The sequence below is a fragment of the Callorhinchus milii genome, unplaced genomic scaffold (genome assembly GCF_018977255.1).
Source record: "Callorhinchus milii isolate IMCB2004 unplaced genomic scaffold, IMCB_Cmil_1.0 Scaffold12, whole genome shotgun sequence".
NCBI classification, from domain to species: Eukaryota; Metazoa; Chordata; class Chondrichthyes; order Chimaeriformes; family Callorhinchidae; genus Callorhinchus; species Callorhinchus milii.
The window spans coordinates 1,237,191-1,256,237 of NW_024704753.1; the positions used below are offsets into that span (position 1 = coordinate 1,237,191).

General features: G+C 48.9%; 1 protein-coding gene across 2 annotated transcripts in view; it reads left to right on the plus strand.

Annotated features, from left to right (window-relative positions):
- Window positions 1-774: 774 nt before the first annotated feature.
- Window positions 775-19,047, plus strand: part of fbln2 (fibulin 2) — a 36,671-nt gene continuing 18,398 nt past the window's right edge. The window contains exons 1-4 of one of the 2 annotated variants that reach the window (XM_042339756.1): window positions 775-1,145; window positions 4,692-6,005; window positions 7,635-7,766; window positions 17,734-17,845. In XM_042339756.1, coding sequence (XP_042195690.1) covers window positions 4,799-6,005; window positions 7,635-7,766; window positions 17,734-17,845 — 1,451 coding nt within the window. In that variant the 5' untranslated portion in view covers window positions 775-1,145; window positions 4,692-4,798. The remainder of the gene's footprint in view (window positions 1,146-4,691; window positions 6,006-7,634; window positions 7,767-17,733; window positions 17,846-19,047) is intronic. The other variant, XM_042339757.1, reaches the window with a different exon arrangement.

The window sequence follows — 19,047 nt, forward strand, 5'->3', positions numbered from 1 at the left end:
TCGCAGGATGCACTGTAAAGTGAATTGACTGTGCATTTTGTGGGCGAAATGCAGCAGCCGATTGCAGACAGCAGAGTCCCCACACACAGCCGTGGTTGAAGTGAGCAAATTATCATTATTATTGGAAAGGATTGTTATCCCTGGAAAGCAATCCGTCAATCTACTCGCCCACAAAATATACAGTCAATTCCCTTTACTGTGCATTCTGTGAAGCCGTTTGAGACGTCTCGAAGACGTGAAAAGGCGCTGTATCAAAGGCAAGGATTATTATTATTATATTTGATATAGCATTTGATATAGCGCTTTTCACGTCAGGAGGACGTCCCAAAGCGCTTCACAGAACACACTGTAAAGTGAATTGACTATATTTGTGGGCGAACGCGGCGGCCAATTGCGCACAGCAATGTCCCACAAACAGTCGTAGATTGAAAATTATATTAATTATTAACAACCGGGTTCCTACTTACTGCTCAGTAAATAGAGGTGCGTGTGTGTGCGTGTGTGTGGGCAGGAAGGAAACTTGCCTAAGATTTCGCACCTTCCAGGAATGAATCCCGGGTCCTCTCGCTTTGCGAGGCGAGCGGTCTAACCACTAGGCTATTGGGGACACTCCGCATTTAAAATTTCCTAGATTCCCCCTCGCTCTCTCTCTTTCTCCCTCCTCTTCCTCCTCCTCACTACTCACACTCTCACCACACAGACACTCACACAACCCGTTTGAGCGCACATGGGGTTTAGGTCATGGGAAATATGAGAGTCTTGGAATAAGGCAGAAGAAGGCAGGAACACCCATACCATCACGTCATGGAGCTAAGGAACTGGGGTGGGAGTGAAGGAACAGGACAGGACAGGACAGGACAGGCTGCTGAGCTGGGAACACACAGTCCACAGTGGGACTCTGTGAGATAACACGTGTAACACACCCCCCCAGAGTCAGGGAGAGTTGGGGGCGACAGCATCATTAGGTGAGGTGGTTAGTGACTGAGTGAGAGAGTGACTGTGTTTGCATTGCACACACACACACACACACAGAGCCTCTGCTCAGTCTGCACTGACTGCCACTGATTTGAGTGGATCTCACTCACAACCCTGTCCTGTGGTCCCTGCAAACCCTCTTGCAAAGCATCGCCTGCGATGTCAGGAAGGTAAGAGACAACTATTTTTTTTTTGGGGGGGGACTTAAATTCTGAAAGTGGGGTTGGGGGGAAATCCGAGGTTTGCAGCTGAGAGTGCTGGTAAAGCCCAGTAAAGCACTCGAGTTATTTCAAGGCTACTTTTCCCCATCACAGCTGCTCCTCACTTGCACCAGCTCTCATGCACAAGTACAGTGAATGCACTGTATTTATTTCTTTGTTTGTTTATTGGGGCAGAGTATTTAATGTGTGGGGCATTTTTTTGGGGGGTTTCCAACCCCTATTAAAAGCGATTTGAACAGCCCAACCTTCTCTGAAGAGTCTTTGTTTGGTTGCAGGGAGACTGCAAAGTGGTCTGGCTTGTTCCTGGGTTAATTGTTGAGGGGGGTGTATGTGTGTTTGAGGGGAGTGTGTGCTTATAAATATATATATGTGTATATATATATGTGTGTGTGTGTCTCTCATGTGCCCGTCAAAGAGCAATTTTGATGAAAAGTTGAAGTTCTGACCTTCTGCCTTCTTCTGACCTGAACTTCACTGAAATATATATTAAAAAAGTGTCAAACAAAGTGTTTCATATTCAGTGTTTTACCCCCAACATTATTTCAGCTTCACCTGATTCCAGGTTTACTTTTGCTCTCTGACTCTCTGTGTTGCTGACTTTTTGAGTTAAATCACCTGAGAAAGGGGGTGGGGGGGGGAGAGAAGAAGCAAAGCCCCAATTGTGTGGGTTTAATGAGAGCAGTGATTCCTTGTCCCAGGGAAAAGTCGCCTGTTTCCAATCTGCGATGCAAGCGAGAGACACAATTGACCATGCACAAAACCCGGCTTCCGTTTTAAACCCAAGACCCAGTTGGGCTGATTGAAAAAAAAACCTCCAAATGCTCCTTTGAAATCCTAAACCACTTCCTCAACACATCGCAGAAGGCGAAAGAAAAAAACCCTCCTCCGACTGTAGACATCGAAACTTGTGGTTAATTCAGGTTCCACACACACTGTGCTGTGAGCTGTGTGGAGCCAGAGCCTGGGCTGGACTGTATATTTCTATTGGTGAATACAGAACATCTGTCCAGCTGTTGAGAAAGGAAAGAGCAACTGAGAAGCAAAGTGAGAGATCAACAGCAAAGGGCAAGTTGTACAATGTGATTTCTGAATGTTAATGTTCCGCTGTGCGCAATCGGCTGCCGTGTTTCGCTCACAAAATATACAGTCAATTCACTTGACAGTGTATCCGGTGAAGCGCTTTGAGACGTCTCGAAGACGTGATAAGGCGCTGTATCAAATGGAAGGGTTATTATTATTATTGTCTGAGCTGTTTTGAATCGCTCATTTTGGATGCCAGGTAACTAGCCACTTGCATTTTTATAAAGAATATTGTCTGGATTTAGTCAATATTGCCTTCAGAACTGACTCGCTTTCACATATTCTGCACTTTATTTTCTGGGCAATTTCTTTCTGGCAATCTCTGTGGGACTGTAGTGTTGGGTAGACTATTTATTGGTGCTTTCTTTGTTTTTCCAGATTTCTGTTACCTTTTGAATGTATTTACATTTTTTTAATATAAAGATTATGTTGATGCCTTTGTAAGGTTAAAGTTGCAGTGAAGGGACTGTCTTGTTAACACCATAAAAGAAATATATCCCTGGCTAAGGGATATTTTTTCTCCCAGTGTTATGTTCTGTCACACCCTGTGCAATCCAAGATACATTACATTAATTGATTCAACCTGGATGTTCAAGAAAATACAGTTTTCTGTTATCGTTTAAAAGAAACAAAAATGCAAGCGTAATGTAGGTTTAAATTCAAATTTTTCCTCCCCCCCCAAAAAAAACTTTTAATAGTGCTCTTGCATTTGATTTATTTAACATAATTTATATTTAAAAATATACCTTTTGGATTACTTGAAGATTTAACCCGCAGCAGGACAGCCTGTGTGCCAAAGCAAGGATCTACAGTAAAATTCACAATAGTCTGATCTTTTTAACCGTATAATCACCCATTGAATAAGTCTGTTGAATTTCCTAATATTAATAAGCTTCACATAACTCGTACTTTGCATAAGTCATATTAAATGTATGGTCCCAACTCAAACGACGTTGTGAGGCTCACTGTAGAAGGGACGGAATGATGTGAATTGCATTACATTACCGAATTGCAGTGAATACTTGTACTCATTGATGAAAGCCACCTGAATGAGTTAAATCTGCACAATAAAACATTGTAAGGATTGGAATTAAACCCGTTTCCGCTCGTTCCCATAGCGATGCGTTCGAGAAATAGTTCAGCTCTTTTAACAGAAACTGATTGCCAGATTGTAGTTAATAAGATGAAGGAAATCACCGCTGTTTAATTCCTCTGTACGGCACGTGAGTATTTGCCTCGAGTCTCTGTGCCTGAAAGGACTGTCTATAAAAAGTTACTAAATTTGGAAGCAATTACTTATTGAAATGATCAGGTGCTGTAAAAAAAACACACACACACACACACAATGCTGTATGTGTGATCCTTGCCCGGGAGCGTATTAGACCTGTTTGGTTTTGCAAATATTAAGACCATCGAGGGAACGAGGACAAATGATGGGATCCATTCAGCTAAGAATGTCTCTGAACCATTAAAAGGCTGACCAGCCAAAGCAAACACGAGCAGTCTTGCTTGTGAGTTAGTGCAGACATAAATGGGGTTTTATGACGTGTAGATGTTTATTTTCTGAAATGTAATCATTTTTTAACAAAAACCTTGAGTCTTGCGGGTTAGCGAGTCAGTACTAATTGCGAAACATCTGGAAAATGCAATGATTCCAGCGGTTCAACTTCCAGCCATCGGCCGGCCGTGAGAAATTGCCATTTGCAATATACGCCCCGAAACTCTGGAACACTCTCTCTCTCTCTCCCTCCCTCCCTCCGCCTTTCCCCTTCCTTCCCCATCTTCAGTTTGCGCTTGAAGAACCTCCCCTTCCACCCTGCCTACGGTCACCTCCCCTGCCCCCACCCCCCCGGCTCAGGGTCAGGTTCTGCCACTGTCGAGGGCTCTGGGATACTACCCTACGTGAGGGGCGTGGTGCAAATGCAAGTTGTTGTTGTTGCAATTGGCTTCTTTCTACGGATAAATTCGAGGGAAAGCACCTTTCAATACTGCTGTCAATTTGCAGAAGCACCAAATTAGTTCAGCAAATGCAGTGAGTCAAGTGAGCGAGGTATTCTAACGCAGGAATGGTAGCTTGATTTGTGTGCTGTGGAGAAGCCAAGTCTTGCATAGTTTTGAGTTATTCCCTGAGGTTCTGTTAAATGGGCTTCATCAGAACTTCAATTGCACTGCCAAATACTTGGCTCTTGTCCCATGGATCAAGTCTGTTCTTATTTTTGAGAGGAAATTTCACTCAGTGAAGACCACTTGACAAATCTTCACCCCAACCCCGACAGCCAACTCCAACCACCCCACAGACAACCTCCCTACTCTTGACAGACAACGCCCCACCACTCCCCATTCCTTCCTCACCCCCCACCCCACCCCCAGAAAAATTCCTTAACAGTTTATTCTCTCTTCCCTCCCAATTCCCAGGCTTATGAAGAGAAGACAAAGAAATAAGTTGGAGTTTTGGAATTAGGATCTTTGTCGTGCGAATCTCTTTGCTGTGTGCGTGAGTGAGTGAAACTCCTAACCAAGCCATGGCTACAGAGCGACCGGAGATGGCAGCCTTATTGAGTCCCAGACTTTGGTTCTCACTGCTAATAATCTGGGCTAGCAGATGCCTGGCCCAAAAGGACTGCACTGGCGTTGACTGCCCCATGTTGGAAAATTGCATTGAACAGGAGCTGGAGGTTGGAGCCTGTTGCTCAACATGTGTGACCTATGGCTGTGAGTGTGAGGGTTATCAATACTACGACTGCATTAACGGGGGCTTCAGGAATGGGAAGGTTCCTGAAGGCTCCTCATACCTGGTTGACTACGGGAGCACCGAGTGCTTGTGCCCCCAGGGTGGGGGCAGGATAAGCTGCCGTTTCATCCTCTGCCCCGAGCTGGCCGCCAACTGCATCCAGGTGCTGGAGCCGGCAGACGGCTGCCAGCAGTGTGCCCAGGTGGGCTGCCTCCACGATGGGCAGAAGTACACGGCTGGGCACACGTTCCACATGCCCCCTTGTAAGGTCTGCCACTGCCCCAACGCGGGGGGCGAGCTGATGTGCTACCCGTTCCCCTACTGCAACGACAGCGGAGAGGACAAGGCGGTGGCTGCGGCCGGTGAGAGCGAAGAGGCGGTGAAGCATTATGATGATCCGTACAGCTTCGACCAAGAGTTTTCCCTGGAAAATGACCACTATCCCAAACCGCCACCCAAACAGCCCAAAGAGATTGACCTGTTGAACAGCAGCAACCAACACAAGCCCGAGACCAGGGACTTCCCAACCGAGGAGGACTATTACAAGGAAAACCATATCCCGGCCATGCTTCCTGACGTTTTTCGCACCACGACTGAACCAAACACCATTGATGCGATCCCAGTTGATACAACCGCCCAGCCCGTCACTTTTATGAATCGACTTGAAGGTCTTTGGCGGAGGCAAGAGGAAGAGGAGATAACCGAGCCAAGCGAGGAGGGCACGAAGAAGACCAGAGAGGGAGAGACGAGAGAAGATGAAATGATCGAAGAAGACCAGAAGTTTGAAGACCAGAAGTTCAAAGCCTATGATGTTGAAGAGGGAGAAAAGTCACCTGTCTTCCCTACAGTCAAGTTTAGCTTTCCGATACAGCCTCCCGTGGTGGTGAAGGAGGATGACAATGCTGTGCCAAACAAACAGCCTCAAACTCTCCTCATTTATCCCTTCGATGAAGAGCAATCGATTCCCGTCACTCGCCTGGAACCGGGCTTGAATGAAGGTAAGACTATGGAACCGGGATGACACAATGCCTAATAACTAGTTTATATTCCAGGCTCCGGCTGAGATGTGGATTGACCAGGGCATCGAAATTCCAGCCAGTCTTAGTCTGTGCCACCCCATGGCACTTAAAATGTGAGATTGTGCAAAGGTCTTCCATCCAGTCTTAAATTGGAAGGTGGTTCCTTATTGAGAACAGCGGAAACGTGGCATCCAAATTAAACTGTGGATTAAAGAAAGGTCCGCATTTTTATATCTGAAGACAAAATGGTCTCACAGGCTGAGACTGCCTGGAATTTGAGCCCTCCAGCTGTTTTGGAAATAGAAATGGAGGGAGCGGGTGGAAAGCCACCCCAGGCTTCTAAGGCCTGATCCCTGCTGACCAAGAGCAGTGTCGATGGCATGTGAGGAATGTCCCAGGCTGGGTTTTTACACGTTCCCCAATAATGGGCAGTCTAGATCAGACTGATAACTTCAGGAGTTGGGGCGTGAAATTGGGAACAAAGTGGCAGAGCTGAGCTCAGTAAAGCCAGGGCCAAAACTAGTGCAAATCGATTCTTGATGGTTTCTCCTTCTTTCCAGGTCAGGCCTTCAGCCTCTCTGCCCCTACCCGTTGGAACTCCATCCCACATTCCCATCGCCTCACTTCCTTCCCTTGCCTCCTTCTCAAGACCCTCCTCTTCGACCATGCCTTCGGCCAACCTTCTACCCGCCCTGCCCTGCAGCTTCCCTTACCCCAACACATCCATGACTGTCAGGCCCCTTGGGATATCCTCCCAACGTGAAGGGCGCTCCACAAATGTAATTTTGTATTGTAATTGTTGGCAGGTAACAAACCCACCCAGCAAGCTCAAGCCGTCAAGTCCATTTCCCCTCTCCTGTGTCCGAGTTGCCTGTGGACGTGGCTGGGACATTGCATTGTGCGAGCGTGGCTGTGATCCAGAGTAAACTCCTGTGTTAGTCTCGCGGCCCGCCTCGCCTTTTCCTATCATTCTGGGAACTCTCACGGATTTGTTCCCCCCCCCCGGCCCCCCCGTTTGTTTTTGTTATAATTGCTCTCATTTTTGTTTAAAATGGTATTTTTGAAACGATTAAAAACCCATTAAAGTTTTTGTTCCGCATTTAGATCAGGAGAGATAAGCACATGAGGTCACCCCCAGCCGTTCCTGTTGGAACCAGCCAATGTCTCCAATTAATTCACTGTTAACTATTACCATTTATGTAGAGGTCAAAACCCTGCAACTCTTTACAGATTCGCTGTCAGACACCAAGCCATTGGGGTGTGTGTGATGGTGGTGGGTGGATTGGGGGGGTGTTGAAGGCTAGTGCCTGATGGTGGGACGGGGTGGGCAATGAGCAGCAGGCTCCAGTTTGAGTGGAATTTGGATCCAGATTTAATTTGTTTGTGTAGGTCTCAGAACATTCCACAATTTGACCCATTCTTCAACGCAACCTTCATTTTCAACCCACTTTTCTTTGCACGTTCCTCTGCCTCTCAGACCCAAGTGGAATTTCCGCCCAAGGCCAATCTCGACAGCTGTCTTGTGAATTGTAGATTTTCCTGCCTCGGGTGAAATTTGTTGTCATTTGTAGCCTGATCCTGACCATAACACCTTCTGACACTCTGCAGATTTCACAGGAGACGCAACAACCCAAGCCAGTCACCACCGGCTCCCGGAGATAAATCTCTCCACCTCTTCATCTCCCGTCAGTGAGCTCCCGCTACCCACAACCAGCAGCGAGCTGCCATTGCCAACCCAAGGTCAGTCATCAAACCTTAACAACAACTACTTGCATTTACACAGCGCCCCTCATGCAAGGTAGCGTCCTAGAGCGCTTGACAGTGACGGAACACGACGCCGAGCTGGGTGGAGGCCCGGTTGAAGAGGAAGGTCTTCAGGCATGATCTGAAGATGAGGGAAGGATGTGGTAAGGCAGAGGGATTGAGAAAGAGTGTTCCAGAGTTTTGGGGTGTAGTGGCTGAAGGACTAATGGTAGAACGGAGGGCACGGAGGACAAGCTGGAGGCCGGAACCAGTTGAGTGGAACCAGCGGGTAGTGGGTTGGGGAGTAAGCAGGTCATAGAGATAGGGAGGTGCCAGGGCATGAGGAGATTTGACGACAAGTGTAGTGTTAGCTGAGACGACTGGAGAGTGTTCAAGGAATCCAGGTTGCAAATAACTGACGAGGCAATGTGTGTGAGGATTGGAAAACTATTAAAAACCTACCCACGGAAGGTGGCTATTCATCCTGTTTATCAGTGGTGTTTGCTCCTCCAACGAAGCCATCTATTCCATTCCCATTTGCAATTCCCTGCTACGATAAAACCTCAGGAATAGGCAACAATTGTCACTTGGCTCACTCTTGGCCTACGTCAAAGAGAGGAGATGGAAATGGAATCCTGAATTCTTGGCGCTCTATGTGAGGATATTTATACTCATTCTGTGCGGTTGTTTGTTTTATTACTTAATTTCCCGCCTTGCAGTATCCTCAAAGGAGCGGATTGGAATTTCGCTGAGAGAATACCGAGGGCTTTACTTAGTTGCAGCTAAAAAGGCGTAGCGTAATGGGCCGAATGAGTGAGTTTGTTGTACCTCACTTTACATGCTGTGTTCAGTCGCCTCCAGAGTTATCCAGCCCAGTATGTCAGGATCCCAGTACATTATAACTTGGTGTCAGAGGAAAATGGCCAAACCCTTTGCCATAACCAAACGGCACAGAGGATGAATGAAATCTTTGTCATGTTAATTCTGCCCAGAGTTGAGAGCTCCAGTGGGGGAGCGAGCACCAGTCACAATTATTATTATATTATTATTATACAATGGGACGAATGGCATTCTCTTGCGCTGCAAATTTTCTACTGTTCTGCAAGACGGTAAAGAAAACAGATGACGAAGAGCCCAAAAAAACAGATGTCCTGTTAATGAGTTGCTAATGGAGTGTTTTCTTTCCTTAATCGCATTAAGCGTTCAGCACCACTTGGGGTGGGAGGGGGGAGGAATAGCTTAAATGTGTTTTTAGCTTCCGATAGGAAAAGAGCGTTAGAAAGTCCTGACAAGGCAGCTCCAATGGATGTGGTGAGCGATACAGAAAGGGTCTGTGTGGAAGGAGTTGCCTTTGTGCTTATCTTGGGCATCGCAGAAACCAGCTCTTTGTTGAGATGTGACGGTGCTGGGCTCTGCCCTTTCCCGTCCTCAAAACACTTTTTGTTTTTGTTTCCCTGCAAAGCAAATACCCATGAGCGATTGCCAGCCGGGGGTAAAGGCGGTGGATAAACAGCAGTTAACATGGAAAAACAAACACGCAGCAACCAAAACATAAATCCAAGTCAACGGTAGCGATTTGGACCTGCTGTTGGCGGGATAATTTCCGCGAGTCTGATAAGGTCTCGTTATGAAGTGATTAGATCTCTTAATTGTGGTGTAAAATGGAAGCAGATTTACATCCCAGAGAGAAGGCTAGTTAGACACTGAAGTGTTCATGAAGCGTTGCCAATCGCATTCAGGTTTTTTTCGACTTTCCAGCAAATCCACAGGCAAAACCTGCGGTTAACTGATTTCTCTGGGTTTGTCACTGAAACTGATGGATTTGATGTCCGGTCACTACCGCTAACTACTTGTGGCTGAGGTTGTCACGTCGCTGAGCCGTCTCAAAGCGCTTCACAGAGGGTAAAGTGGTTTGACTGTGTATTCTGTGGGCGAAACGAAGTGCAGTGATATCCATAAGCCTCGGGTTTCTTTGGGAGACTTCGCATGTGCCGTGGAGCAGGCAATGGGAAACCAGAAGGGGAGGGGAACACGCGAGTTAAGCTACGAAACTCACGTGTGGCGAACTGGGTTCAACTAAAATCAGAACCAAAAGGCTTTCAGTGAAGTAGCCTACAGCGTTCCCAGCACCCCAATCCCCCTCTGCTCCCATATCAACGCCCTCCACAAAACAGGTCTCCCATGCTCGCGCCGATAATTAACAAGAGGAAACAAAATGTTTTGACTCAAGAGTGTTTGTAGCCGAAGAGGATGATAATTCACACACAGAGAGAGACGGAGAAGCAGAGTTATTTGGCTTAGCGCCTCCCCATGGTGAGGTGCATCCGTTACAGACCACCAGAGCTGGCAGCCCCTCGGACGCCTCGGCCCGAGGCTGGTGTCCGTGCAGAGTTGGGTCTCGCTCAGGAGACCCCGGGGGGGTGTTTAAACTGAGCCAAGTCCGTCCGGGAAAAAAAAAACGTTTGCAGTCTCTTAACAAACGTTGGTGTGATCCGGTGATTGCTGTAAGTTACTGCAGGCGAAGGCAGCGACTGTGGTTATCTGATGGAGACGGATAATTGAGTCCCGTAGTGTAGTAGTTAGTGCGCTCGCCTTGCAAGCAAGAGGACCTGGGCTCGAGTCCCAGGCGGGCTTAAACCTCACGGAAATTTCCTTACTCGGACCACTGGACCCATCCACGAAGCGAATGAGCGATTTTTTTTTTTATCGGGGCGGGGGGTTACGGGGGATCTGGGGGAAGGTGGAGGAAGATTGTTGACCAGGAAACTGGGAGAGAGAAACTCCTTTCCCTTTTCCGATAGGGCCCTGAGATCTGTAAGCTTCACCCCTGATCATTCCCCATTTCCGTACGATCTTTCCATTGTCTTCACGGGATGTCACAGTGTGAAGGGAAACCTGTGCAATGGGCACTGTCCCTGAATTGAAAGCCAAGGCTTACTCAGGACAAGCGATTGATCCAGGCTAACGCTACGCACGCTGAAACACGGGGCCTAATAACAGGAGGGCGAGGTTTTCAACATTCACGTTAAAATTGTGCCACTTGATCGTAATGTCACTGGGCACCTTTCGGATGTCGGGCCTTTTCAAGGCCACAAATTCTTCACCGGATTCCGACTCTGGTACCTGTTTGATGTCTTTTGCAGTAGCGTGCTATATCATGGGGCTATTGACAGGCGAGTCTCACGGAAAGCTGAGGAATGCTCATTACAACCACATGTGTACTTGCCCATCGTGTCTGTGCTCGGGCTCGCTCCCCCACTGGAGCTCTTTACTCTAACCGCATTCCCCTGCTCTCTCTCTCTCTCTCTCCCTCCCCATCGTGTCTGCGCTGGTGACATGACTTCTTGTGTTATAAATTAAGATCTCTACGCATTGCGGTTGCGAAGCGATTTGTATATTGTTCACATACGGTATTTTCATGTTTTAATTATTCACAGCTTTTGTCTTCTGAAGTGTGTGGCCCACATGATGCAAACAGGCAATAAAGGGCAAGATTAATGTGATAGTGGAGTGAGAATCATTCGCATGCTTTTGGTCAGTGGGTGTCTTGACATTTGCCACAAGCCATCACCGTGGCTAAATCTCCAAACCAAGCCGAGTTCCGTGCATGTCCCCCGCACGTGGAAATTCCTGTGTTTGGTGACCGTTAGCAAGTGCTGGATTGTCACTCGGGTTGGGTTAATCACAAGGGAACATACATTTTTCTCTCAAGAATTGAAATGCTTGAGAGCATGGGGGATTGGGGGGGTGGGAGGGGAAGAGATGTGTGATATTCAACTGAAAACAAACAGTTGTAGAATGATACAGGGCGGAAACAGCCCATTCGCCACTTGCCTGCCAGGCAGAACCTTGCTCTAACATTTCATCGATGACAAGAATCCTTGTGTTCGATACGGCATTCGTTCTATCCAAAAAAAATCTCAATGCCTCCCCGGGAGTTGCTGGTGGGGTGTAGTGACTGTCTTTGTAGGCAAGCGTGACAGCGAGGCCCCATGCACAGGCGTGAAGTGAACGAGCCCAGTGTCGCTCTGTATTTCACAGGGTCCTGCAGCGTAGTGGTTAGTGCACTCGCCTGGCAAGCGAGAGACCTGGGTTCAATTCTCAGGCAGGGCAAAATCTTAGGTAAGTTTACTTATTTCACACACACACACACACACACATACGCACCCCTGTTTGTCTGGCAGTAAGTAGGAACCTGGGGGGTAATAATCCCTCCCACCAAAAAACGTGTTCGCTTAATCCACGAGTGTTTGTGGGGACGCTGGTGGGCGCAATTGGTGTGTCGTGTTTTACCCACAAAATACACAGTCAATTCATTTTACGGTGTATCCTGTGAAGCGCTTTGAGACGTCTCGAAGACGTGATAAGGCGCTGTATCAAATGCGGGGATTATTACGATCATTATAACAAACCTCACAATCGAGCTCGCATTTCTGAGTTGCGATGTTGTAAAACGTGATCACGTCTCCGTGATAGATTCTGTCGAGATCCGCTTCACTCTCTTTCGTTCCTTTCTGACTTTTTTTTCTCTCTCTCTCTCTCTCTCGTCATAATTGTTGTTGGCCTCAGTTTTCCAGCTGAGCAAATACATGGATCAATGATAGTCTTAGAGCCCTAATCCACTGAAAAATGCCCAGCCAGAGGGCAGGGAGAGCTCTGTCAGTGCACAATGTACGGCAGCGGTCTGGTGAACCGCAAACTGACACCAACATGACATTAAGTCAGGATTAAGCTGTTTTACGTTCACCTTCAGTAACTCAGTGTGACTCAGAATAGCTGATTGATTCCCAAGACTGACACCTTCACGTCAATCAAACCCCATTGACTTGTTACTTGGAAGCTGACAGTTTGCACACCTGACACTGAAGGACTTAGGTGGAATGTGCACCTGATTCGCAATGTGTTTCCCCGTTTGCGTTCCACTTGTGGTGGTGTTTGCACATCTGTTTGCCTGTGATACAAAACCTCACACGCTGTCCGGCTCAAGCGAGTGGCTAAGGTGACAGTGTCACGTAAATAGACCGTATAAACAGGACGCCATTTTCTCCACCGAGCCGTTGCCGTCGGTTTATTAGTTCACAGCAGATCTTTTGTTCGCATTTAATCGCAGTGTACCCTGTGCAGCGCTTTGAGACGTCTCGAAGACCTGATAAGGTGCTATATCAAATGCAAGGGTTATTGATATTATTATCTAACCGTCCCTCACCTCATTCAAGATCCATCTCGACACCTACAACAACAAGATTACATGTGTATAGCGCCTTTCACGTCGGGAGGACATCCCAAGGCGCTGCACAGAGTATAGCATTTCAGACCCGAGCTGGGGTCGGGTGGGGGGGGAAGGGAGGGGAGGGGGGCGGCCGATGACATGGTCGAAGAGGAGGGTCTTGAGGCGGGACTTGAAGAAGACTAAGGAGGGGGCGAGGCAGAGTGATTGGGGGATGGAAGTCCAGAGGTTGGGGGCAGAGTGGCTGAAGGCTCTCCCACCAATGATGGGTCGGGGGAGTTGGAGCAGCCGGAGCCGGCTGAGCAGAGGGAGCAGGTGGGTTGGTAGGGGGATAGGAGGTCGCAGAGGTAGGGTGGGGTGAAGCCATGGAGGGCTTTGTAGGTGAGGACCAGGATCTTGAACTGGATCCTCTGAAGGATAGGGAGCCAATGGAGTCGGGCGGGAATGGGGGAGTTGGGGTCACGGAGTTTGGTGCGGGAGAGGACACGGGCTGCAGAGGTCTGGATTATCTGCAGCCTGCGGAGGGAGGAGTGGGGAAGGCCGACACGCAGGGAGTTTGCATAGTCGAGCCTGGAGGTGATGAAGGCATGAACAAGAGATTCAGCGCCTGAGGTGTGAGGCAGTGGCGGAGTCGGGCGATGTTACGGAGGTGAGGGAAGGCAGAGCGGGTCATGACTTGAATGTGGGGGAGAAAAGACAGTTGAGGGTCGAACAAGACACCGTTCCTGACTGGCTTGGTGAGCTGTAGTGAGCAACCATGGAGGTTGATGTTGCCGGAGCCTGAGGTGCAGAGGCGCTGGCGCGAGCCATTCAGGAGTCCAAAGGTCTCTGACCGCACTTTTGGTCATCTTTCCCCTGGCCACAACCCCCCACCACCGCCCCCCCCCATTGGCTCCCACCCCCAACTCGAGGTGGGGGTGTTGAGGGGGTGGGTCGAGGTGGTGCTCGCAAATTTGTGCAGCCTTGTATTGAAAAAAAACCCCACAAAGATGTAGGAAATTAGAGATGCCCTTTGAGAGAGAATTTTCCATTGTGTTGTTTGTTGTCGCGGCTGTAAATGAAAAAGCTTTGAAAACTGCAGGACATGTGGCTGTGACTGAGCCCAGTAAACACAGAGAGAGAGCGTGGGGGGGTTGGGGGTGGGGGGGGGGTGCAGTGTGTCTGCATGGGATCAAACTATTACATTCCGTCAGCTAATCACGGTTTATTGCCTCCGGGGAGGGGAGAGTTTAACAGCTGCTTAAACCCCGGTGCGAGAAGATCAAAGGGTTAAGTATAACGTAAACGTCACCGGCAGTAAATCAATTCCTTCTCCTGATCTCGCTGTCCTGTGGCCCCCGCGCAGCTTTCTGAAGTTTATTTCAATAACTTTCAATAACCAGCAGCGATTTCAGCTGCTGATTTGCGTGTCACCATCGTGCAGTGCTGTTTTTGACGCTTGCGTTGCATTTTGCATTTGACACAGCGCCTCATCGCGTCATCGAGACGTCCCAAAGCGCTTCACAGGATACACTGGGTAGTGAATTGACTGTATATTTCGTGGGCGAAACACAAAGAAAAAACTTACGCGTGTTCTCAAGTTCTCTGATTCCTACCTCAACCCTCAGCTCTGGTGCAAACCCTCGACTGTCCCAACGCCTTGGGAGGTCTTCCTGACTTGAACGGGACTGCGGTGGTGTCCTGTAGTGTAGTGGTTAGAGGGCTCGCCTCGCGAAGTGAGAGGACCCAGGTTCGATTCCCGGGCGGGGCAAAACCTTAGGCAAGTTTCCTTACTGCACAAGCCGCTGTTTACCCGAGCAGTAAGTTGGGACCTGCTTGTTTTCCGGGGGGTAATAATCCCCCCCACTTAAAAAAAATTGGATCGCTCAATCCACGACTGTTTGCGGGACACTGCTGTGCAATCGGCTGCGCAGTTTCGGCCACAAGATACACAGTCATTCCACATTACAACATACTCTGTGAAGTGCTCTGAGACGTCTCAACAAAGCGCTAAAGGGCTATACCAAATGCAAGGATAATTATTATTATTAATATTAATAATCATAAATGCAAGGTGATGTTGTTGTTACCCAAATCGGTTTCCCGAGGGTCTCTTTCCCTGATCTCGCCACATTCCTGCTGAGGTGCAATGCACTAAAATGCCAGGAATAGTTTGAACACGAGGCGGAGGAAATTCTCTGGAGGAAACCGTCCAAAGCGAAAGAGCGACACGTGATTAATCCCCGCAACATCCGAAATTGATTACCAGCCGCGGCTTTTAATTGATTGGAAAAGTATAATAAATAGTTTTGCTCCCACTGGGTCTGTCTGGCTTCTGTGCCAGGTTTCCGTGCTTTTGTCAGGTGCTCGGGTGCTACGGTTTATTGATGTCTTTTCTTCTTCGCCTGAGGATTGTTGAGTCGGGTTACAATCGAGTGCGTTTGGTGAAATCTGAACCAAAAATACTGTCTCACTTAAGAAAGGGCAGCAACAGGATTGACTCCAAATCTATTGCAACAATAATAATCCTCGCAACTGATACAGGGCTTACAATGTCAGGAAGCCTCCGAATGCTTCGCGGAGAATTGCCGTGAAGAGTGTAGGCAAAGTCGATGGCTTTTTTTTTTAACACGCAGTGAAGTCGTCCCTTGGGGCGCGGCAAGAGACAAATGTGAAGTCCCGTAGCTTAGTGCCTCGCAAGAGAGAGGACCCGGGTTCGATTCCCGGGCACGGCGAAACCTTAGGCAAGTTTTCCTTACTCTGCACACCTCTGTTTACGCAGCAGTAAGTTGGAACCTGGTGGTTAATCGATTGGTGGATCACTTTCCGGGGGTAATAATTCCAACCCCCACCCACCAAAAGTTGGTGACTCAATCCACGGCTGTTTGTGGGACACTGCTGCGTGCAACTGGCTGCCGTGTTTCACCCACAAAGTACACAGTCACTCCACTTTCCAATATACTCCGTGAAGCGCTTTGAAACGTCCCAACGATGGGATAAGGCGCTGTGTCAAAAGCAAGGATTGTAAATGACCAATTTATCCAGAGGCTTGAAATTCCACCGAATCTTGCATCTTCAACTTTCCGCCCCTTCCACCCCCGCCCCTGCCCTCTCCCCCTCCCCCACTCGTCCCTAACTCCAGCAATATCTTAGCGCAAATCCAGCTGATGGAGGGGCTCTTAACTCCTAACCTGCAGTCATTTCAGCAGCGAGTCAGGATAACAATCGAGCTCTTATATCCCCAAACCATTCCCGAGCCACAACAAAGCCCTACTCAGTGCCCAGACTGCAGTTACAGACAAGGCCTCGGCTCTGGAGGAGAGAGAGCGTTTTCCTGCCAACTGAATTGCACACCCACCCTCGCCTCAAATTATTCTGTTCTGCGTGTGGTTGGGTGTATTTGCGAGGCCTTGTGTTCAGGGAGCTGTGGGTTCCTTTCCATTGGTGGGATACTTCCCCCCCCCCTGCTCCCCCCTTCCTCGTCTATCGAACCCCCCCATAACCTGTTGCGCAGTTCTAAAACTTAGTTTGGGAACAGTTTCGGAAAGGCTTAAAGGTGTGGGAGAGCAGAGGGTGTGGATCGGAGGCGCGCACAGAATTGGAAACGTTGTGAAAACATTCTTTTTGTTCCCGAAAGACTTTGAGTGCTTTTCAAAGGGAGAAGACGCCAGCAGCTGGATAGTTTTTGGCTCAAGTTTAAAGACTCCGTCGGTGCCGTTGTGCTTGTGCCTGGGGGGTAGTGGGGAAGGGGTTGGGGTGGGGGGGGGTGGTGCGGGGGCAGAGTGGGGGAGTCGGAATCCTACCAGCCCCGACCAACGGGGGGGAAAATGACCTCTTCTGACGTTTTAAAGTTGTGTCTCTGGGTGTGTGTCTCACTGTGGCCACTTTCAGGTAGTGTGAGCTGCAGAAATCAGTATGATTGTGTTTAATTTTACAGAGTGTAAGTCTTTGCTGGGTTTATTCCCTGAGACCCTCATTCAGAATCGCCCTGCTTTCCCCCACCCCCCCGCCCCCCACCCCCCGCCCCCTGAGCACTGGGCTCCAATCCCAGGAAATTCCAAAATGCCAAATGCGGCTGCTTCAGTCTTGGTTCTGCTTTTGGAGGAGAGAGAACTTGGGAGGGGAGGCGTGCGCGTGTGTGTGTGTGCGTGTGTGTGTTGGGGGTGGGAGGGGTGGGGGTTCTGTTCAATGAGCACAGCTTACTGAGTTCTGCAGCGTAGTGGTTAATGAAATCGCAGCGCAAGCAAGCGGACCTGGTTTCGATTCCAAGGCAGGGCAAAACTTTGGGCAAGTTTCCCTACTCCACACGCCTCTGTTTACCCAGCAGTAAGCAGGAACCACAGTTGTTAGTCGATTGGGGGATTGCTTTCCGGGAGTAATAATCCCCAGCAAAAAATTGGCCACTCAATCCATGACTGTTTGTGGGGACGCTGCTATGCGCAATTGGCTGCCGCGTTTCACCTGCCAAATATATAGTCGGTCCACGTTAGCAGTATAGTCTGTGAAGCGCTTTGAGAGGTCTCAGTCAACGGCCTGGTAAGGCGCTGCATCAAATGCAAGGATTCTTGTTATAATTTGAAACCTGGTTGGGGTGCGATGGGGAAAAGAGCGTCTATTTTAAAAAAAAAAAGGGACGATGAAGATCGGGTGCGATTATTGCGGAGAGTTGATTGAATTGTATTGGATTGGAATGTAAATGGTTGCCTTTCACTCTCTCTCTCTCTTTCTCTCTCTCGCTCTCTTTCTCTCTGGTTTCAGGCTTTGCGGGGGATGTGGCTGAGATGTGCTGTGCAGCCGGGCAACAGTGGTCAGCCTCCCACGGCCACTGCTTCGACATGTCTCCGCAGTTTGCTGACTCCGCACTGTGCAGGTAGGTCAGGCCCTGCTCTGAGACGCTACCCTGCATGGAGGGCGCCATACAAGTGCAAGCTGTTGTTGTTGTTGTCGTCATTGCTCTGTACAGCCACGTGCAATCGCAGTAGAGGTTCAGGGGTAAGACAACCCTAACGCTTTGAGACGCCTCGAAGACCGCCCCGAAATTGCCCTCCGCACCCCTATTATCGCTAAGTGTTACTGCGTCACTATAATAATCCTTGCGTTTGATGTCGCGCCTTAGCACAACATCATCGAGACTTCTCAAAGCGCTTTGCAAGAGTTGGTTGTGAAGTGTAGTGACTGTGTATTTGGAGGCGAGCACGGCAGCCAATTAGTGTCTTATTCGAGTACAGTACCTTGGATAATACAGCGTCCCCCACCGTCCCCCCCAACTCCCCCCACCCCAGTGCGAAGTTGGAGCATCAACCTCGACTGTCTCAAAGTGCCTGATGTGAGGTCTCGCTCATTCTTTTCTGGGTCTGTTATTACTTTGATTGCTTGTTTTATTTTGCACACAAACCGAACATATTGGATCAGTTATTTGATCAAAGGAGGTTCTCCAGGGATGACTTTTTATTCTTTTAAGAACCACTCCAGGTTTGAGACAGAAAGTAGTGTTCGAACGTCCTGGATACTTTCAGAGAAATAAACATGATAAATAAGCTGATAAATAAACATGAAATAAGCTGCGATGTGTCTCAGTCTTGTTACCCTCTGAGAGATACAGAGCAAAGGCAATCGATGGTCTTAGTCACAGCTCCCTTACGCAGTGTGGCGTCCCAGAGCGCTTACCAATGGTGGGGCACGATGCTGAGCGGAGGGGAGGGGAGGTGACTGTAGGCACGCTCAAAGAGGAAGGTCTTTATGAGTGATCTGAAGATGGGGAAGGAAGGGGCAAAGTGGAGGGTCGAAGGAGAGAGTTTTGGGGGCGTAGTGGCTGAAAGCACGGCCACCGATGGTGGAACGGAGAGGACGAGGGGCGAGCGGGAGGATGGAGCCAGCCGAGTGGAGGTGACGGGTGGTGGAGGGGGGTAATAAGTCGATCGGAGAGATAGGGAGGTGCAAGATACACAGAGAGATAGGGACGCAGCCCTCTGACACAGTCTCCAATATCACACAATTCAGAGACGCACCTTTGGCCCACAAATACCCAGTCACTACACTTGACGGCGATTCCCTTTGAGCCTACGTTTGGGG